The 22,920-nt window shown below is 43.8% G+C and overlaps 1 protein-coding gene and 1 long non-coding RNA gene across 2 annotated transcripts in view; one reads left to right on the forward strand and one right to left on the reverse strand.

Moving 5' to 3' along the window:
• The window catches only part of SPON1 (spondin 1), a 245,183-nt gene that overhangs the window by 83,147 nt on the left and 139,116 nt on the right, over nt 1-22,920 (forward strand). The window contains exons 4-5 of the mRNA XM_070626401.1: nt 17,329-17,402; nt 22,242-22,364. Of these exons, the coding sequence (XP_070482502.1) occupies nt 17,329-17,402; nt 22,242-22,364 (197 nt within the window). The remainder of the gene's footprint in view (nt 1-17,328; nt 17,403-22,241; nt 22,365-22,920) is intronic.
• On the reverse strand, nt 12,463-22,252 carry LOC139084225 (uncharacterized). Its single transcript, XR_011541636.1, has 3 exons — nt 22,098-22,252; nt 16,490-16,625; nt 12,463-14,217 (listed from the first exon to the last, which is right to left on the reverse strand). It is a non-coding gene; the product is annotated as an uncharacterized lncRNA (long non-coding RNA).

Raw genomic sequence — 22,920 nt, forward strand, 5'->3', positions numbered from 1 at the left:
CAGGTGGCCTGAGATTGAATTCTGGCTCCACCCCTTCCCATGACGTGAGGCCTAAACTCCCCATGCCTCGGACGCCTCCCTGTGAAATGAGGATAATAATAGCACCTACCCTGTCGATTGCTGTGAGGGTCAGATGAGTTCATATAGATGCAGCGTTTAGAACAGTATCCAGCATAGAATAAGCTCTGTACATGGCTATATTATTATGATTATTGCTTTACATTCACAATAAAATGAAGATCACATACAGATGTTTCTAAGACAAAAGAAGCCGTTCGTCCCCAGAAGTGAATTCCAGTTTCTGGCACTTAGGATGAAAACTGTACATTTTTAAAGCTGATTTTTTGAGCTTCAGAAACTCTTAAGCTTCAGTCTCATGGGGTCTCCTTTCCTTTTGCTTGCTTGCTCCTTGCCAGTTCCCATAGAGAATATGAAGTGGTGCGAAGAAAAACATAGAACAAAATAGTCATGTTAAATTTTAAAAAAATCAAGACCAGAGCAAATAAAAATTAAAATATAACATCAAGACAAGAGGATGACCAAGCACAAAGATACACAGGCTCTGAGCTCCCGTGGAGTTGTAAGTGTAACAGATTCCAACTCATTAAATAAAAGGGAACTAAAGGTTATTTGATATGAATAAATACCTGTGCCAATTAAATGAATGATTCAGAAAGTTTGATAAGGAACAGGATGTTTATATAATCTCAAAGTACCTGCCCTCAAAATACTTAATAACTTACAAAGAGAAACAGCCACTTTAGAGTGGAGAAGTCTGGCAGACACCAGGAACGGAACAAATCTAAATTTAAATCCTGTGCCACCAGATAGGATGCAACGAGAATGCAGTATCGCTTCTGTGATATTCCTACCGAAGACGCATAACCTCAGTCTAATCCTAGGGAAACATCAGACAAGCTCAGACATTTTATAGAATTACTGACGTGTAATCTTCAAAAGTTTTGAGGTCATAAAAGTCAAAGCCTAAGGAACTGTTCCAGATCAAAGGAGACTAAAAAGACATAAACTTTATATGCAACACTGTGATTCCAAACGATCTTTTGGCTATAAAGGAACAATTATCAAAACTTGAATAAAGTTTGAGGGTTAGATGTATTAATGTTAATTTCCTAAATCTGATGGTTGTATTGTGGTTTCACAGAATATCCTTATTTGCGGGAAAGACAACAAAGTACTCAAGGTAATCAGATATCATGTCAACCACTTACTCTCAAATGCTTCAGGGAAAAAAGATGTTCTTCGTATTGTTCTTGGAAATTTTCTTTAGGGTTGAAATGATTTCAAATTAAACAGACAGCTCAAAGGCGAGAGAGCTGGAGTGGAAGAGAAAAGAGAGGAGCCGATTTGCATCTTCCCTTCTCTTCTTTCTTCTTTCTCCATTTTCTTCCTGGCTTCTTCCTCCAAGACTGTTGGGCTAAGATGTGCATGAGAAGATGTTGGGTTCAATTGAGAAGACAGACAAGGACTTGCTAGGCCTGAGAGGCTGGGCTGAGTCCATTTGTTTCTTGATTCCTTCATGTGGCACCACTGTTTCATACCAGCCAGCATGCCGGATGCCAAAGATACAGAGCTGAGCAGGGTGCGGCCTCTCCTAGGAACTCGCAGAGTGGTGGGAAAACAAACCGGTCAATGGGCAGCACACATGCTGTGGAAGGGGCCACCCTGGGAAGAGCACAGGGTTGAGGTGGGCAGGCACCAACCTACTGTGGGGTGGTGTGAAAGTTCCGAAGAGCAGAACTTGTGAGCTGACTGAAGGCAGTAGCGGAGGAGGGACAGAGGAAACAGCGTGTAGAGAGTGTCCCTCAACCAGAGAAAGCAAGGAATGTTGGGGACCTGGAGGTGGGTCCTGATGGTGGGGCAGGGAGGAGTGCAATGGGGCTGAGGAGGCACTCAATAAATGTGACCTTTTTTCTTTATTTTCCCTCTTTTCTGTATCCTTTCCTTTGCCGAAACTTCCCTTCTCTGAGAATTCAGCTGGGTGTTGCTCTAGTTTTTTAATGACAGTGATAATAATAGCTAGAATATGTGCCAACAACCTTATAATGAAGATACTATTCTCCCATTTTACAGAGAGGAAACTGAGGCACAACTCACCCGATGTCATAATTAGAGGAGCTGAGATTTGAACCCTAGGCAGTCTAACTCCACAGCCCAAACTTTTGATGCCACAGTGTACGAGCAGATCTTTAATGAGGCTGAACTCTTGTGAGGATTATTTGTCTTTTATAGCGCGGGCTTGTGGGCCTCGATAGTTCTTTAACTAGAGGTGCGAATGGGGGAGATGCTTGTGAACAGCCGTCTGTCGGTGCATCTTACCCGTGCCCTGCTTTCCCATGCTGCACTGTCAGCGCTGATGTGAGTCCTGCCATGGGACCAGGTAAACCTGGAGCCTGGGCTACACCACGTGATGCTTGTACCCTGGGTGGCTGCAGAAATTACAGCTCAGGGAGCAGCTCATAGTGGAGGAGGGCAAGGAAGGGTCCAATCAAAGAAGAAAGGCTGAGGATCACGTCCAAAGAGTCCTCAGTGGGAAGACAGTCCCAAGGGAAGAAATGGGGCACGGAGCTGAGTCAAGATGTGCAGTCTAGGATGGAAACTGAATAAGGCAAAGTTGTACAAGGCCCATTGTCTGTGATGCTGTAAGTGGCACATGGCCTCGGTGGGAAGGGACATCAATGTATCTCTCCCCATCCCCCACCCCCACTACCCCACCTGCTATGGGCCAGGCTTGTGCTAGGTGTGAGGGAGAGACGAGAGAGCAGGCTGAGGGACCGGCATGTGAATCTTCATCTGAGACCCTGAAATGCCAAGCTCTCTTTGGAACAGGGCTGCATTTGCATTCTCACTTTCGTCCCTGGAACAAAGCCAGGAAGTGACAGAGTTACCGGCTTGGGGGGGGGGGGGGGAATGTGGCAGGGGAAAATAGCAAGTTCTCTCCTGCTGCCACTGCCACGGCCATCTCTAAAACAGCTCTTTAGAAAAAAGCCTAATTATTCCATTACTCCTCAACAGACGGGAAAAGTCTCCCTTTCCACACCTCTCTGACAATTACTACAGATTCTATTGCGTTTTTCAAGATGATTCCTGACTGAAAACGTTGCATTAGACAGTTTGCCCCTTGCAGCTGGGCTCTGGGGTCAGACAGGTCAATGTCGGAGTCCTGGCTCTACCCAACTGAGCCTAGTTTCCTCCCTATAAAATGAGGATAAGGAGCTAAGCATGGGAAATGCCCCTTCACATTTTTTAAAGTAGTGTAGGGTTTGCAAAGCACCTTCCCAATACTCTTGCAAGGTTGCCATCATAATCTTCTTGGGAAATGAAAGCTCAGAGAGGTAACACCGTTTGAACTGGATCACACAGACCCTGAATGTAAACGTCAAGATAGAAACCTGGTCTCTGCTTTTAAAATAGAAAGGATTTGCTGTGTTTATGCACATTTTCTTTTATGATGCTCAAAATCACTGTATAAAACTGGGGACACCTACATCTACCTACCTCTCTTTGCCCAGGAGTTTTACCTTGGTGTTTCCTCATTACATGGGAGTCGAGAGAGCCCAGTGGAGAAGCCATGAGTTGGGCATCAGCCTCGTTGGGTTCCTAATCCTGGTTTCCCGCATAAGAGTTATATAAACTTGGGCAAGATACTTGGTCCATCTGTGCCTTGGCTTTTTTCATCTGCAAAGGAGATAATAATAGTACCTACCCCGTAGGTGGGAGAATTAAACAAAATAATCTATGTCAGTGGTTCTCTACCCTGGCTGAAAACACCTGAGCAGCTTTTTAAACTCGCCGGTGTTCTGGCCTCAGCTCTGGAAATTCCGATCTCCCTGTTCTGGATGAAATTGGTGTGTCAATACTTCTTAAAAGCTTCCCAAAATGATTCTAATGAGCAGCCAGGGCTGAGAACCCTTGAAGTATGTAACATGCTTGCTACGCAGTGCCTGCGCATAGTCAGCACTCAATAGATGTTAGTTGTTATTGCTGTAAAAGCTGCTGCCATAGTCAAGGCATGTGGGCTAACACTGCTGAACTGGTACGAACACCCAGTGGACCCCAGCGGCTCTGCAGTGCTCTGTGGGTAGGTGCAGAGAGGAGCAAGAGAGAGACGCTCCTGCAGAAGGGTTTACTTAACTCTCTAGTTGGATAAAAAAAGGCATAAATACATGAGAAGTTAAATAGCAACGTGAGGTTTAAAGTAGAAGGAAGATAACGTTTTTCAAGCACCTACTTTGCGCTAGGCACTTTCCACATTGGCTTAGCTCATTAATGCTCACAGGAGTCCCGTAAAGTAGATATTAACCCCAATTTATAGGCAGAAAACTAAGGCTCAGGGCTCTAATTCACCTACTGCACACTGAAGAAGTAGATCCAGGATCAAACCTGATCTGCCTGACGACAAAGGTCTTTCTATTATACCATGTCTTTGTCATGCTGATTTCATGGTGATTACAAAGAATACTAATGAACCACTTGGGATTAGAAGTTAGAAGGTTTAAACCCCAGACCTCATGGATATATGTATGTATGTATGTCTCTGTCTGTTATATTTTTAATCATTCTATCCATTTATCCTTCCTTCTTCCATCCATCCATCCATCCATCCATCCACCTAATTCTTTTATCCAACATGGCTACAGAATAAGATTTTCAGTTTAATCAAATATTTTGGTTAATAGGCCAAACTTTAGGGTAAATTTTAATTAATTTTTCATTTTCCTACATAAAGCTAAAAAAATTAACATTAAGCTAAACAATATATCACTACCAGTAAGTCACAGAGGAATAGGATAGCTGAGGTTATGCTTTAAAGCATGCTAATGGTATTAGAGTATTTAATGTAGATTAACCACTAGTCCTAAACAGTAATACAAATAGAGGAAAACAAAATTAACATGATTAAATACGTTCAGAGACTCTTTATTCTGTTAATTGCTAAAATTTGGGCAACAGTCAGATTGCAAAGAGACTTGCAGCTGCAGCTCCAAAAGAGCTGGTCGTCCCCTCAGCTGTTGCTAATTAATGCGATTTTCCTAATAACAGTTTTCTGATAGCAGAGAGACAGTAACAAATCAAAACAACTTCATTTTTATGCTGATGAGCCCTAACAACAACAATGAAAATTGCCCAACAGGATCCAAATAGAAATGTTGCTAACTGCAGGCTTACAAGGAGTATCTTTCATGCACAGCTGACCTTCAGTGCGGAAGTTTATTGCACGAATACGTGGGCTATATGGGATCGCACGGCAAGTCACATCCTCGCATCAACCAATCAACCACAGTCACACTGGGTCACAATGGGATTATGCCATAGGCCCCAGAGAGGAGCAGGAAAGTGCTCTGGACAATTGTCCATTGCTCTGGACCTAGGCCTGTGTAAGTGACCCATCTTCTCTTAATTTGTCTGACATTTTTTCCCAAAGACAGAATTCAAGCAGACCAGTTTGCACCATTCAATATGCAGAATCCCTACTGGGCAGAGTTAGCAGGAAAGCGACCCAGAAGTACCCAGCATCCCTCATGTTCAACCCATCTAATGTTGCCCTTGCCTCTTGTATTGATCTCCAGTCCTCCTTTTTTTTCTTTCTTTTTCTCCTTTCCTTCTTCCCACTCTCCCTTCCTTCCTTCCTTTCTTCACTTTCTTAACTTATCTCTGAAAGTGTTTTCTATGAGAGAGGCTAGAAAACAGGGCAAATCGTGCCCAGATTTCATGGCTTACATGTGGTCTCATGTTGCTCCAGAATTCTGTGGGGTTCAATATGATCATGGCTCACCTCCGATGAGCTCATTAGACATAAGGATGAGCTCAGATGCTACAAGATGGGTGCAGATGTTGAAAAGAAGAAACATGGGAGAAATCTGGAGCAAGTCAAAAATGAAGGCCTGTGGGTGTCTTTTTCTTGGGAGGGCGGGGGGTGGTCAACCCAAGGGATGAGCAAAGTGGAATGCACAGTGCAATCAGCAACTGTCTTTTCCATGAAGAAAGCTCTGTCCTTGGTTTTACTTCCTCCTGGCAGACATACCATCATCCTGCTGATTCCCAACACTGTGAAGGGATTTCCAAATACAACCTGAGTGGTTCCTTTTGAGAACAATGCTTGCCATCAGCCAAACTACCTAGCTTGAACAAACCAAAGCAGAATTAACTGGCCTTTATGCAATGGGAAATGTTTCGTGACTCAGAGCAGTCACCGTTTGCTGTTCCCCCAGCACTCTGGGTGGCACTGCTAATGCAGAGGAGTTCGTGCCTCTTGCCAGATCGTGGGCATATGGTAGACCCACAACACGATGTGTTGAATAGGAAAGAGTTGAGTTACGGGTAAAGTCAGTATATGGAAACATCTCAGATTGACACACCCTCAATGCTTCCTACATGAAAGGCACCGTGCTAAGTGCTGGAAGGGCCGCAAGGGTACAAGGAGCCCCTTCCCTGAAAAAGCGCAGAGTTCAGTCGGAAGTACAAAACGTAAGCAGGCACACAATAAGTTAAATGGTAAAACAAGATATTAAAGTGCAACTAACGTCAAGAGTACCCACCCAATGCCCAAATGCCAAATGAACAGTAAAGATGAACGGTGATCTAGAAATCCGGAGAGGTCACTTCTGAACTTTCTGGTCAACGGGACTCTGAGGAGGCAGTGATATATGGTGACAGATGAGTGGGGTGTGCTTAGGCAGAAAGGAGGCGGAAGTGCATTGGTGGTTTATCCAGTAACAGAGGCAGAAGCCAGGAGGGGCCCTGTGATACACGTTCTGCACACAGTGAAAAGGCAGGGCTGAGTTCCGGTAGTTGGGAAGAGTCAGGAGGGGTCAGACCTGGAAGGCAGCTTGTCTCCTGGTGTTTAGGATTGTAGACGTTTAGCAAGAGTTTGGACTGTAATCTGTGAGAGAAGAACTTTTGTTTAGAGAGGACCTACTTTGTGCCGGACCCTGTGCTGGGGTGTGGCAGGGCAGGGTAGAGGTAGGAGACGGGATAATTAGGAGTCTGGTGCCGCTGCTGCCTAATAGTCTGTGAAAGGAAGTGGTAATGTGCTAGAGGTGACGATTAATCCCCTGGCAGAGTGTAGGTAGTTTGGACGGGTTGGCAAGGAGAGGAGACCCATTAGGAGGTTACTGCAGTAATTGTACAGGGAATCCTTCGTTTAGTCTTCCATGCATGTCCTTCTTGAGTCTAGAGGAGGGAGCATCTCCCAAGACAGGATCTGCTGCTGTATGAGAAGCTCCCATTTCCACCGAAGAAAGCCCTGGGTAACAGACAGGGAGGCCCTCTGAGGAACTGAAAGGATGGCAGATGCCATGTGCTTAAGGACCTGAGAGGACCGTGCTGCCAGCCCTGACTTACAGGAACCCACGGAAAGGGGAGATGGCTGCAGCCACGGCAGAGTGGGACCAACTGCAGATAGTAATGACTTGTGTGTGAGCCAGCTGGGAGGGAGCGTGCAATGTAGCGCATTTCCTCTAACTTAGAGGCTGAGGTGATTATGTGATTACACCCACGCCCTGCACTGAGCAGCAAGGACTCTGCAAGGAACACTCGAGAAACCCAGGAGCAATACTTTGCTTCTATTTCTTGTTTTCCAGCTGAGACAGGTTCTATTTTGGATCAGAGCATAGTCAGGAGAGAAAGCAGTTGAAGCCTTGGGTGCTTAGAATAAAAATTTAACCTTCATCTTTAGGAAAAAAAAAAAAGTGTATATCTTAGTTGGAGATTTTATTAAATGGAATGACAGTAATACCATTTCACATATCTACTATCATTCATTTCAGACCTAATAGTGGTGCTTAAGCTTTTCAAGGTCAGGAACCCCTTTGAGAAGCAGATGAAAGCTATGAACTCTTAACCAGAAATATGCACTTGTGCACATCATATGGGATTTCATCATCCTGAAACCTGTCTGCAGACCCCAGATTAAGAACCCCAGGTTCAGTAAGCCTTGGCTGCATCCTCTGCTAGGTTCCAGGCATGTGATGATGAATAAGACACAGTCTGGGGCTCGAGGGGCTCACAGTCTGCTGCGGGTTTATAGATGTGAAGAAGTCGGAGGGGAAAGCAAAGGGCACTGACCAGCTGTTTAACTGCAGGAGATGTTATACAGGAGAATCAGGGTTCAACAACATTGTGGAAACAGTGAGCCTGTCAGTTGTCCCATGACTAGTAACACCCCGGGTGCCAATAAGCATATTACGAAGTGCTGAATAACGTGCTAAGGGTGATTGAAAAAAAGTAATTTTTCAGGAACATCAAAGTCCGTGTTTCTAAGAGAGTTTCTTAGAAGTTCTAAGAGAAAAAGGTTTTTTGGCCTAAAGATGTGTTGTGAGATATTGCCTTCCCCCCAGGCTCAAGGATCAGACATAGATCTCTTTGCAAGGTTAAGGAATGCCGTAGATAGTTTAAGCCAGAAGGAGGAGCCTGTTAAGGGTCAAAAGATGCTGAAAAAAAATATTGATAGTTTGGTGTAAAACAATTACAGGAAACGAGACATGGTCCTGTTCACCACCCAGAATTGCCTACCTGTCAGAGCTCCCACAACTGGGACTACATCCTGCAGCCTATTTATTTTGTCCATGTGAGTTTATTTAAGACTTTTCAACAGATGACAAATTTCCAGCCAGTGATCGAGCAGGGACCCCTAAGGGTTTCCACTGTTTCCTCGGCCTCGGCTTACAGGCATGTGACAGCCTCCTCCAGAGAAAAAAGAATATTTCCCTCGCCTGTGTTTTCCTGTCAAGCTCCCACCTGCCGCCCTCCTCCTTTTGCAGACACGTCTCTCTTCACACTGGAGTGTACTTGCAGGCCTGCTGCTTTCTTCCTAGTCACTGCGAACAGGTGCCTGTCCCCTGCACCCCATGGAAAGTTCTAGCAATAGCAGCACAACCTCCCACCCAACAAATCCAAGCCCTCTTTTAGGTCTCATCCAGAGTGTCCTTCTCCAAGACTCTTCTGATCAAGTGTCTCTACCCTACTCCCACCTGAGTCCTCCACTGGCTTCCCAGTGCAATCTCTTGACCTGGTATACAGGGTCAGCAGAGCCCACTCCACCCTGCCTTTTGAACTGCCCTCTTCTCTGCTCCTGCAACACTTTGTTCATACCTCTTTCCATTAGTTAGTCATACTTTTGAGAGCAGTATTCATTAAAAAAGTTAACCAATAGGACCAGCCCCAGTGGCCTGGTGGTTAAGTTTGGTGCATTCTGCTTTGGTGGCTTGGGTTCGGATCCCAGGCCTGGACCTACACCGCTTGTCTGTTAGTGGCCATGCTGTGGTGGTGGCTCACATAAAAGAAAACAGAGGAAGATTGGCAATAGATGTTAGCTCAGGACAAATCTTCCTCAGCAACAAAATAAAACAAAAGAGAAAACACTTGACCAATGATAGCTTTAACAGATAGAGGTTTATTTTTCTCATATAACAAGAAGGCCCGAGCTAGGTGATTGCTGGTATTGTTTCAGCAGCTAAATGACGTCAGGGCTAGAGCCTCTGATTCTTCTTGGCATTTTCCTCATGATCACAAAATGGCTGCCTTGTTTCACACATTGTGTTTGTAATCAAGGCTGAAAAAAGAGGGACCGGCCAGAGTGGATCATTAATTTCTTTTATCTGGAAAGCAAAACTTTCTCTGAAGGTCTCCCTTCCATCTTACAAACCTCCCTTTATGAGGCTGAATGTGGGTCACATGCCTCCTTCCCCAGCTGCAAGGACGGCTGGGAAAGTGGGAGCAGGACCATCATGATTGGATTACCTGATACCACCCCTCAAAAAATGTGAGCTCTGCAAGCTTGGAAGATGGCAGGAATGGATATTGGATAGACTCTACTACTTGCTATGCAGTATTTTGATTCATCAGATTACATATCTCTCTTTTATCAAGCTGTCAACTGTTTGGTGTCACACACACTGTATCTTATTTATCTTTGTATCTCCAATTCCTAACACCGCTTTGTGGCACCTACTCTGTTAAATAAAAACATGAGTAAATGAATGTCTGTCTGGCTTTAATGCCTCTCACATACAGATTAGTTCTTTTAAAACGTAATCCAATTTTATTCTTTTCTTTTTACATCTCTCTTATGATACGAAAAGCAATTCCTCGTTAATTTTCCATTGAATTTTGGAGGGATAAAATTTAAAGTGCTAGAAAAATAGTAGTGACAAGATGTATGATAAAGATTAGGTCTGAAATCGGACAATAATAAGAGAAAATGGAACCATGATAAACTTGCTATCCCCAGGGTCATTCTAAGAAGAAACAAACTGAGTGCTGAAATTAGTTTTCCTCTAATTTTTGTTAAAATCAGAACCAGGGCTTTGTAGATGATATGAATCAGGAGCATCAGAAATCCAGTGACCATACAAGGTTGGGAATGGATTGTAGTCTTGTTAAGAATCTTACTGACCTCTTAGCCAGATTCCGGTCATAACTTAAGCTGCATGTGTACATGCAGCACCGTGTGGAGGCGATGCCCCTGATTCAGGTCGAGATGTCTGCTCAGAGCAGATGGCTTTGCTTCTGAGGCCCAGGGATGGTGGACGTACCAAGGATCTCTTTTTGGTGTGCAACTCTAGCTGCTGCAAACAACCCATCCCTGCTTACAGACAGCCTCTGGGACTCCAAGTCCAGCTCCACTGCCGTCTTTCCAAGAAGTTGTCCTGTCAGGCCTCACTCCGACCAATAATTCCCCCGACTCCACCTCCACCTCTGCCTCAACCCAGCCAGAAATGGCCTTCCGCCTCTGAGTCACCGTAACACTTGTAGATGATTCTCCAGTTGGGGTTGTAACATGCTCTGTGTTCTGAGAGTCATTTGGGAACGTCTGTCTTTGAGTGTGGCAGCTTATCGTAGGCATAATGTCTTTCAAATGGCATGAACTGGCCCTCATCTAATCCTATCACACCATTTTGTTACCAGACTCACCACCAACCCTGGTGGATTATATCAACATCAACATCTTTGTTTAATATTACTAAGTTTTGCAAAACATGACCATTGGGGGAAACTGGGAAAAATGTACAATATCTGTTATTTCTTAAAACCGTATGTGAATCTACAATTATCTCAATACAAACTCTAAAAATAAAAAAAATTCTTCCTTGCCCCTTTTGCCTTTTGTTTCTGTCACTGGCGTCTTTGATCCTCCCTGTGGTCATTGGGGTTTGTCTACAGGGCGTCCGTTAACTTACCTCCCTCTGTCTCAGTTTTCTCATTTGTAAAATAGGGATAACAGTAATGCCTATTTCATGGGGTTGTTGGGAGGATTAAATGAGTTACTATTTATGAAGCACTTAGAAGAGTGCTTAATCGTCAAATAAACAAAAAATAAATAAAATATCTTGTACTCAACTTCCTCTTTCTGCCCCAGATCCAGTAAGTTACTAAGCCCTGATCAATTTTCCTACAATGTGTCTCCTAGATTCTGTGTTTCCACTGCCCCTCTCCCAATTCAGACTTTCAGGGCTGCCGTTATTGCTTCTTGGAGATTTGCCAAGGCAAAGTTAGTCGGTCACTGCTCTTCTGACTCCCATGGCTCCTCCATTCTTGCGCTCAACATTGATTTCCTGTTTCCTTTTCTGTCTCTGTCTTTTCCCCACTGGACTAGGAGCTTCTTACTGGAAGGTACCATCCCTTATTCATCCTTGAATTTTCAGCTCCTAATAAAGTGCCTGACAGAAAACAAGTGCTCAGTCAATGTTTTATGAATGAGTGATAATTCAGCAGGAGTAATCTCCTAGCAGCTACTAGAATTGCCTCTTTGCAACAATGGTGGACGACCATGCCAGTCTCTGAATCCGTAGCTTTGTGATCCCAAGCGTGGATTGGGACCTTACTGTTGGGCAGCCATGGAGTTCTCATATGTGTTGTAGATAGAGCCTTGCAGACAAGCCTTCACTTTTCTTCTCTCATGAGCACATTGTCATGGGCTGCCAGGATGCCCGGTAACTCCTGGACACAGCTCCATGTCCTGAGATCCACCTAAAGCCATATAAACGATTGGCAAGAGTCTGGTTCATGGAATGCACCCAGCCTCTGTAAATATTTGCTGATTAATGTGAGACCATGGTCAGGTTAGCACTTGGCCTCCTTGTGAAGTGAAATAAGGCGAATAGCCTCAGTTCCTAATGATATTACCATCACTATGACTAATATTTTATTCATGGGTCCTCCCATAGAGTTGTTCTTTCATTGGTAGAAGGAAGATGTTACTGGTCATACACTGGATCACCTCTATGGAAAATATCCCTGAGATCATAGGCAAATTTTGTAAAGTATTCCAAGAAATGTTCCGTAATAGGGATTTTACTGGAATTCGGAAGAAGGTTGGCAGAAAGAGTCTGGAGACCACAAGTCCGAGCTTCATTTTGGCTGTACATTTTCGCCACCTGAAACAGCCTGAGCCAAGTGGCACCCTCACTGCTCCCTCCACAAGCCAAAGAGACAGACCTGATATCAATCATAATAATAGCTCTTGTTTATTACCACTTTGATGTGCCAGGCACTATGTGAGGGCCTGGGGACTTAATGACAGCAGCAATCATGGCCACCACGTCCTGAATATTTACTTTGTGCAACGTGCATGTAGTAAGGGCATGACATGAATTATCTCTACATGGCAGTGAGCCAGCGGCTGAGGATCCCTGTGTATTTTTAAGTCGTTTCATGGCCTGGCCTCTTCCAAGTCCTTCAGTTGCTGAGGTCTCCCACTCCCTTTTCCATGAGAGCAGGGATCCCAGGCCTCTCCAGCACTAGACACAAACCCACCACTTAGCAAACTCTAACTTCACTCCCACAGGCAAATTCCTCAAGGAAAAAGAACAGCAAATGAGTAAACCCTTCAGACAGAAAAGGGCCGAGCATCTAGGAGATTCAGATGGCGTTTCTGAAAAGGTTCTGCTGTAAGTCTAAAAGAAAACTTTTGAAATGATTAGTAAGTTATTTGGAACCTCAATAGTCCAAAGTTTGAGAGCTAACGTCCTGAGAAATTTAATTTAGATTTCCCTAACACGCTCACGATAAGAGAGCATCCAGTATATCAGCCTGTAAACGCTGTGCAACAGCCCTGCCAAACTGCAACACGGAACGGGGGAAATTTGTCATTTTGAAATGTTCAGGGAATTCTTACTAACAGCTTTCTCATCTTGTAAAGCTATTATTTTTCTGAACTATAATATGATTTATAAATCTCAGCTGAGTTTTATGCTTTTGATGGGAACAGACTCAAAGTGAAATGCATTTTCTCAGAATATAAAAATTCTCTCAGGAGTTGACCAAATGAGGAACAAAAAGAAACATCTTTTGCAACCAAGTGCACCAAAGTCTTGGTCTCTGCTGGCATATCTGTAGGGCAGTGTTGGTCTCCTCAGAGTTCTTGGCTCTGCTTGACTCTCTTCGCACTCTGCACGCTTTCCCTGGGTGACATCAGCCACTTCAAAAGCTCCCACTCTTCCTTCTGCCCCAGTGACTCCACATCCATACTCCCCACTCCTCACATCTCTCTTGAGTTACAGGTCCCTTTGTCTAACGACCCACTAGACATACCGCCATCATGTCCTACAGACAGCTCAATCTCATATTCTCTCCTTTTCCCCAAACCATGTTCCTTCTCCTTGAATCCCCATACTGCAGTGACGCTAATGTCTATAGAAAGGAGTAAGATAAAGTTCCTGCTCTCAAGAAGCTTATAATCTAGCCCAGGAGACAGAGAAGTAGATAGGCACTTAAAATACAGGTTAAAAAGTACTGTGGTAGGAGCAGCCGAAGAGGTTGTGGCTCTCACAGGAAGAGCACCCAGTCAAGGAATCAACCTGAAGGAAGTAACATCTGAGTTGGGTAAGAGTTAGCTAACTGAAGTGTGTGTGTATGTGTGTGTGTGTTGAGGAGTCACGAGGAAAGACAGAAGGAGTCCCATGGACAGAGGCCCAGGGGCATGAGACGGTGAAGAAAGACATAGGATACAGCTTGGATAGAGTGCTCAGGAGGATTGGATAGAGATGAGACCAGAGCACCAGGGCTGGATCAGAACTAGCCCGTATTCCACATTTGATCTGCACTGTTTGAAATCCAGAAGGCGTGATCCGGAGCGTGGGCCAAGCATGGGCATAGAGATGTGTGCTCAGTCTTTTCGTGGAGAGCTTCAGGTGGTCACAGCCCAGGCTCCAGGAGATCCACCAAAGTATCAGTTCTCCACAGTATTCCCTTGAGATGCTAAAATAGATCCAAGGAAAATTCATTTGAGGTTGCATTGCATAATAATACCTACCTCACGGGACAATTATATTTTTTATAATAATCATCTTTAATCCTTACAACCACTTTGAGTGTAAGACAGATCGTGGACTTTGGAGGTAGAGAGGGCAAACTTCAAACCCTTGGGCATGTTACTGAACCTCCCTGCCGCTCAGTCATCCTCGGCTGTAAGATAAGGGTGAAAATGGCCACAAACCCTCATCTTAAGCCCTCTAAAAACAAGAGCACTCTGGTAAGTTTGCTAAACTTGACCTAAACTGACATGAAGCTATTTATAGTTTTTATTTATTCTCTTAGTATGAATATTCTTATATTTTGCTGCAGAATATTGATGTTTTTGATTATGGGGATGATAATGGCGTATTACCACCTTAACTTTCTAATATATAAAAAACTCTGAATCCAAAAATACATCTAGCCCAAGGCTTTTGGATGTGGAATTTGAGGTCCTGTGGTGTATGTGAGGCATAAGACATAAAGATAATGTACAGAAAGGGACTTCCCAGCACAGCAACTGGCACACGGTCGGGGCTCAGGAATGACAGCTATGTAAAAGAGGTGTGGGCCACCTTAGACTTTGTACAACAAGGCGTGAAGGAATGGAAACATCTTATATGAAATACATGTTTTCTATCTCTGGTCCCCCAAAATCTTACGATCCGACTTTTGGAAAATTTGGGTGTAATTTAATTTTTCTAAACATGATCATGCTTTCAAATCACAGGCTTTGCTGTTGTTCTCATATTCACAGCAGGAGGAATTTGTTACAGATGCTAGCAAAGAAAGGTTTTTGGAGAGGAATCAGGACAGTCAAGGGCCTGGTAGAGGGGAAGAGGTGTTCAGACGAGGGGCATATGCTTCACAAAGTCTGGAACCCGGTGAGCATGACATGAAATGGTGACAGATGAAGCCAGAGGGTGTTGGGGGGAAACTTTATGAAAAGCTTTGAATGGTAAGTTTGTATGCAAGAGAATTTCATTGAAACAAAATTTTATTTGCATTGGAGCTCTGTAACCACACATCAACCCATTTTTACTCTATGGCCCAAGCACTCTCTTAAAAGAGCAAATCTGATCCTCTCACTCCTCAGGACACACTCTTCAAAGATGTCTCATCCAGCTTGGAGTAAAATGCCATCTCCCTGCTGGCCCTGCCCACCCCCGGCTCCTCTCACACCACCTCCCTGGCTTATCATTCATAGGTTCTCCAACCAGCCATGACCCTCCCTACCTCAAGGAATTTACAAAGGATGCCCTCTCCCTTGCTTCTCCCTCCCACTTGCCTAGTTAGCTCCTACTCTTTCAAATCTAAGCTCAGCTGTCTTTCCCGGGGGGAGCCTTTCCCGGCTTGGTCAGGACCCCCATGTATACTTTCCCACACCATAGGGACTTCTCCATTCAGTACTTAATGGCGGTTGTGTTAAATGGTTGGCTGAGGACTTAGTTGTTTAATGCTTTCTCCCCACTCTTCTGTCGACTTTGAGAATGGGAAGTGGCCCCATCTGTCTTGTTTGTGACAGGGTCCCTGGCCAGGGTCTGGCCACTCAGCAGGCCTCCAACCACTCTGTTGAAAAGACACCAGTAAATACAACAGGAGGACAAATAGGGGAGGAGGCCACTTTGGCTGAAATGGGGACGGAGACTTTGGCTGAAGGAATAATGTGGGGCCTGGGATACTTCCCCCTAGGCCTTCTCCTTGCCCTCCACAGGGGTCCCCGAGACACTTCTTGGCAGGGACACTCTGAAAGCACTGTGGGAGGGGATGGGATGCTCCGACTAACAAAAGGCTCTGTTATTTGGCTTTAGGGTGAGGCTGAGTGTTCTCTGGGCCTGGGGAAACTTTCTGCTTGATGGGCGATGGAATGGATAGATGATCAAAGTAACTTTGTGTAGACAAGAAGCCTATTTCATTCATTTGTTTCAACATCTCATCTCTTTTGGGTGGGGACAGACTGTAAAAGATATCTTAGGCTGGCCTGAATTTTATTCTTTTTGCAAGACTGGGTATAGAGTAGACATTTCTTTGGAAAGTCAACTTGGCCTAGGCCCAGACCATGGAAAACCGCCTCTGTACTCTGCACATCCCTGCACACATGGGCCCGTTACTGGGTCTGAGAACATGTGACACAGGGCAGATCCTATGACTCTATCACTCATTCAGTATGATCAGCTGTGATGGAGTCAAGGGATCCCTTTATCTGTTAAATAGGGCAAATCAAAGTGAAAATTACCTTTTGACTGAGCGGCATTGCTGAAGAAAATCAATAGAAATGCCCGAGATCCATTGGCACCGTCTCGATGTTAAGTGTTGTAGACTTTCCAATTACTGGAACACTGGGTTTCAGGATTCAGCCTCTGCGGGGCCAGCTGAAAGTACACAGCAGAGTGGGTTACAGGAGAAGCAGCGTGTCTGTGCAATCCTAGATTAAAGAGAAAATATGTGCTGGCCAAACGTAAGTCATTTTTCAACCTCAAAATATTCTTTCCAAATTCTAAGATCCTGTGTTTGACAAGTTTAAGAGGGAGCTATAACAGCTGAAGTTGTCTTTGTTCAAAATGTAGGAGACAGTTTCGTCTAGACTTTCAGGAGAGATATAGAATGACATTTTCAGAACAAATCAAAATATATTTTTAAATTCCTTTTTTCCCCTTCAAGACGAGGGTTTGACATACTTCTCTGATTTGAACATGGTTGATCTATAAATGGCCTCAACAGTTTGATACAAAGCTAGAGTAAAATGAACCATTGAGAAAAGTTATTGAAATTGTTGTTAGCTCACTTTCTCATCTTTATAATAATATCAGCACCACCTCCACCAACACGATAACTGGTACTTATTGAGTGGTTTCTAGGCATGTGCTGAACTCTTGACATACATTTTATTTAGTTCTCAGAGAAATTTCATGAGGTAGGTATTATTATTAACACCAATTTTCCAATGGAGAAACTGAGGCACAGAGAGTTGGGGTGACTCACCCAAAGCCACACAGCCGTAGGTGGACAAGCAAGGATCTGACATCCCTAAATCTGCCCTCCTCACCACGGCACTTGTGTCTTCTTTCCCCACAGGGCCAGCATTGTACAGAAACGCATCATTTATTTTCAAGATGAGGGCTCTCTGACCAAGAAACTTTGTGAACAAGGTAAGAACGTGTGGGTGGGAGAGGGCCAGATAACCGGAAGCTGGCTCATTCAGTCTAAGCATCCAGCCGCAGGAATTGAGGCGATTGGACTCTCTGAGTTCCTCCGCGTTCTGCTTCCCCACGCAGCTCCGATTTTTAATCTGGCTGTGTGCTGTAGATAATTGGATCCGCCTTAAGCTCTAATTACTCAGCTTGATTCCCTGGGTAGGAGATAATGTACCTTAGATTGGTGCCATCATCTTCTTATTTTTGTGAAACAGTGATTATTCTGAAGAGGTTCCTTGGAATAATTCACAGGACTTAATTAAGGAACGCACAATTGTGTACCTTTAAGAAGTCTGTAATGATTCTCTGCAATAATCACCAGCACCTGGGTGATGTGGGGGGATTTTTCTCTAGGGAAGATGGGCAGGAGATGGGGATGCCAAGGGGGCATTGACCTTGTGATTTCATCGCATTCAAGGATCTGGTCCTTGGATTTGCAAGCTCATCCATGCCCTCTCCTTGTTTGAAGGCATTTTCGCAATGGTCATGGAGATTAAGTAGATGGGGAGGTTGGAGCAGAGGCCTGGATTCAGATCCTGCCTCTGCCCTTTCTAGCCACTTGACTTAATGTAAGTAAAATAGTACCACGCCACCTTGCCACATAGGAAATGATACTTATATATCAGTGTTAGTAATTATCTACATCTGAAAGCTTGTTTATTAATCTACCGTGAAAAATTAAGACCTTAAGTGTCTGAATGTGTTTAGAAGTTGTTAGAGAACTAAATAAAAATAGAAAATGTTCTAAAATTATACAACTTAATTATCTCATTTTTATTCATTTTTGCAGAATTTTTATTGGCATTTAGAGCAATTAGCATTTTGAGAAGAAATAGACCTCTCCAATTCTAGCACATCATAGGTACTATGAAAAAGAAAAGTTGGTAACAGTCTTCTGGGAAAATAATAACAATAGCTAATATTTTTTGAGTGCTTGCTACATGCCAGGCACTATTCTAAGTCTTTCACAAGCCTTAATCATGTCATCTGCACAAACCATATATGGTAAAGATTATTATACCATCCTTATTTTATTTTTTTTTAATTTGTTTACTTGTTTTTTGATGAAGATTAGCCCTGAGCTAACATCTGCTGCCAATCCTCCTCTCGTTTGCTGAGGGAGATACCCTAACATGCTTCCTCAGGTTAGATTGGCTAACACTGTGCTTATCTTCCTCTATTTTTTTATGTGTGGGATGCCTGCCACAGCATGACTTGATAAGTTGTGTGTAGGTCCGCACCCAAGATCCGAACCCGGTGAACCCTGGGCCCCCGAAGTGGAGGGGGCGAACTTAACCACTAGGCCATCAGGCTGGCCCCCTATAGCATCCTCATTTTATAGATGAGAAGCCTGAGGCACAAGACGTTTCAACAGCTCACTCAGGATGATACAGCTAGTGATAGAGAGCAGGGTGTGAACCTAGAAGCCAATGCCCTTAACCTCTGCCTTTCTATCAAAGGGACTACCTCCCAATTCAGCAGCTTGCATGGTTACCTTTGGTAGACAAAGCATAGGTCTCCCTGCAGCTGAGCTAGGGCAGAAACTAGGTCCCACTTGGAGGACTGATTGGAGAGCATGGAAACAGCAAAACGGGAAAGAGTTGGGTGCCCTGCATTTGGGTCATACCTGCCACAGGGGCTAGAGAGCTGGAACCTGTGGGCCAAGGCCCTTGTCAGCTTCCAGGTGGGCATCACCACACATGGGTTTGGGGGCTTTCCTGCCTTTCCTTTCCTGTAGTTAATTGTCCACAAGTTCACTCAGCCTTTCTCCAACCAGGGAACATCTCAACTGTTGAAGCTCTTGGTTCCTAAAGGACAATCCCATTCCTACCCTGCCTCCAGGAGACGACATTGAGGTCCCGTGGGTTAGAGTTGTGGGTGTTCTGGATCACACATTTAGAGGCCACCTTTTGGTCTACACCCACAGGTGGCCAATCACAGCCACTGTGGTATTGTTTTGTTAGGTTGATTGCCAGAGGACAGCTTATTTCCCAGATTTGAGGGTTCTTAGGAGACACTTTGCTGTCACCTCCATGTACTGACCAGCAATTGTTAACTAAAGTGCGCTTTCCAAAGCCTTAGTCCTGATGTTGGGGGAAGTCATCTAAAATACGAATACGCTAAAATTCTGCAGATACAACGTCAATAAAATGGCATACAAATCTCTATGGGTTCTCAGTTCTGAAGCAGAGATCCTATCAAATGACTAAGGATGCATATGTATGAAAAAACTACTTCCCAATGGCAGCTTTGTGGATGAAAAAAGGCCCAGCAGGACCATCCTGGGCTGTAGGATCTTAGGTGCAGTTGCAGGTGATCCCCAGAGACAGCAGACTCCTGAGGAAATCCATCACTTAGCAAAGCAGGTTACATTAAGAAAGTCTTTAGTTTACAAGCATAGAGCAAAGGGGTTTTTCTTAAGTGTATATGCTCCTTAATTATCTTAGCTCTTTCATTAGGGTCTTTGCATTCTTTGCTTCCTTGGTGAATCAAATCACATCTATCAAGGAAGAGGAGAAAGAAACTCGTGTCTGTTATTTTTTTCCCAGTTGAAGCTCTTAATCCATAGGGGGAAAAATTAAGAACTGCACAGATAAAAAGCAGTTGGGTGTAGAAATTTGGGGAGAGGGCCGCTCAGGAGATGCTGCACTGCCTGAAGTTACCTGTATTTGCAGTCCTTGCTGTGGATAGAAGCGAGTTAACACTTGTTATCCCTGCCCTTTGGAAACCTGGCTCATTTTCAATAGGCTTTCCCTGGTAGGAACCAGTGTGTCTGCTTTTAGTTTCAAACTTAGAAATTTATTTTTTAAAGGGAAGCTTATTTTCCTTTGGAATTCAAAAGGCTTATTCTCAGTGTATTCCTTTGACCTCCTGGATATATCTTTAAGTTTACTACCTGTATCTGAAAGCGCTTTTCATAAGGTAAAGCTACCCATTGGCCTTATTTTGGTTCTCTGAGAGATTGTTGCTGCCTCATTTAACAGCGCCTGGTAGTTAGAATTGAGACCCCAGCATGTATCTCTTAGCTCTGAATCGCCTTTTCAAAACTAATTTAGTTTCTTTCACAACATCGTTGGTCATAATGGAAATATAAAAAGAAAAAATGTTCAGGAGTTACTGATTTAAGCTACCTGTCCTGAAATACATTCAACAGGGCTTGTCCCTTAACTATCAAAGTGGCTCACCCAGGAACAGACCCGGGTTTCGTGCGCATAAGGCAGTGGGGAGCCGGCTCCTAAGCATAGACAATGCTCTGGCCTTTTCCAAGGGTACAAAAAGTAGCCAAACAATTATTTCTATTTTGGGTGGTTTCAGATCTCTTCTCTGGGGCTGTTTAGAAATCCTGGAGCTATGTAAGGAGGTAATTTTTTAAATGCACCATTCTTCACTTGAAAAAGCAAAAAGAGAAACACAAAAAAATTTCTCTCATTGGTGCTTATGCAGATCTGTCCAGCAGAAGGTCTTTCCTGGAGGGTTATAGTGCAGAGATTAAGAGCACGGCCTCTGGGCTCAAAGCTCTTGGTCCACCTGCACCACTCACTAACACTGTGACCTTGGGCTGGTTACCTACTCTGCCTCAGTTTATTGATCCGTAAAATGGGGTTAACCAAAGTACTTACCTCCCAGGATTGCTAGGATTAAATGAGACAATATATGGAAAGGGATCAGCACATACAAGGTCTCTATACAGTGTAGTTATTATTACAATATCCCATACATGTGTCTCCATCCTAGAAGGCAGAATTCACTTCTTCTACCCATCACTGATTTTGCATATTCAAACCAAATGAACTCAGCAAATTCCATAAGGAAGGCCTGTAAAATGATCTTCTTTACACTCAAAAAGATTTTTATATTGTCACTGTTCATTATATAATGTTTAAGAATAAATGTCCAACTTGGAAAAAAAAGGAGCATTTATGTTAGTACCTCTAGAGGAACAAAGAAAAAGCAGTTGAAGCAAGTTGCATCTGCAGTTATTGTTTTCATCTTGCAGGAAGCAGAACAGACTAAAAGCAACAATGCACAGTTAGGGACGGGGCTTGACAATCGGAAATACTGAATTTATTCATGTAATTTCTCTTTCCCCACTTATCAGCTATGCACAGCTAAAAATGGGGGTGGAGAGGGAATCTTGTTAAGTTTTTCCTGGCTGCTTCTATGCTCAGAAGTAAACCTGAACTTATGAACATGTTCCCAAACCCCCACCCTTCCCAGCAGTCTCTGAAAGCTTGATAAGATGTGATGTGACTATATATGCATATCTTTTTCTTTTTAAATAATTTTCAGCAGTCCTTTATGTCTCTCTACTTGTTCTCACTGTTCTCCTTCAAAGCTGCTCCTTCTGGTCCTGGCAATTTGGCCCCAGAGAATATTTCTTAGAGAAAACACACACATGCATATGCCTCTTAAAATACGGTGGAGAAATCTTGTTGTGGGTGGGGTGGGGAAACAGATTCAGGCCCAGAAAGGATAACTGAGTGAATTTTATCCCCCGTTTCCCAAGATAGCCCCAGTCCCAGATATTCTGCCTTACTGGTCCTACATATCTCCTCACATTAGTAGAGCAGAAGTTCTGGTTTTTTTATTTGCAAAATAACGTTACCATACTTAGAGGTATATAAAGTTCATTATAGCCCAAGTACTGACCTGGTTCTAGGTGTTATTAATCAATGAAAATGGCACCTCATCTTCTTTTCCCAAGCATTAAGGACAGGACGAGACCATGATGGTGCTGCCTTATCAATGACCCACGTTTGTTTCCTAACTTGGTGACTTTCCTGACTGTTTCAGATTCCACGTTTGATGGGGTGACTGATAAACCAATCTTAGACTGCTGTGCCTGTGGAACAGCCAAGTACAGACTCACATTTTACGGAAACTGGTCTGAGAAGACACACCCAAAGGATTACCCTCGTGAGTAGAGCAGCTGCCGTAAGGGTTGGGGGAAAGCGTATTGCAAAGTTCTTCCTCATCGTGGGATATACTTGCTGAAGTATGAGAGTTCTGCTCGCTCTTAGCAATTGATTCATGAAACTCACATTCCCACAAAGTGAGTTCATTGAAACAGGCAGATATAATAGTGGTATGCTTCCAGCTTCTTTGCATAGCATTGTTCTAGGCATTTTCTTATCTCTGAGTCACAAAAACATTCCTGAGGTTATGCTGCTTATCTTCAAGTCAGACATTTGGTAACTTCAGTCCTCCTGAAATAACTCTATCCATGAATTATACAATAGACCTATTTGTGCTGGAAATATCTGGCAAAGGGAGCTGGTCTTGACTACACAGACCGAGGTCAACAAATATTCAACATCCTCAACCATAGCAGGTGTTAGTAATCTATCAGCATACCCTGTTCCTACTGGTTCCAGATGCCACCTTGGAATCCTTCATGACACCATGCTTCAGATAGTCAGTCCCAATCCAGGAGAGTTGTCAGGAGACCCCAGACTTGCTGCTTGGGAGTAGA

This window comes from Equus przewalskii, chromosome 6 (assembly GCF_037783145.1).
Source record: "Equus przewalskii isolate Varuska chromosome 6, EquPr2, whole genome shotgun sequence".
Classification (NCBI taxonomy): Eukaryota; Metazoa; Chordata; class Mammalia; order Perissodactyla; family Equidae; genus Equus; species Equus przewalskii.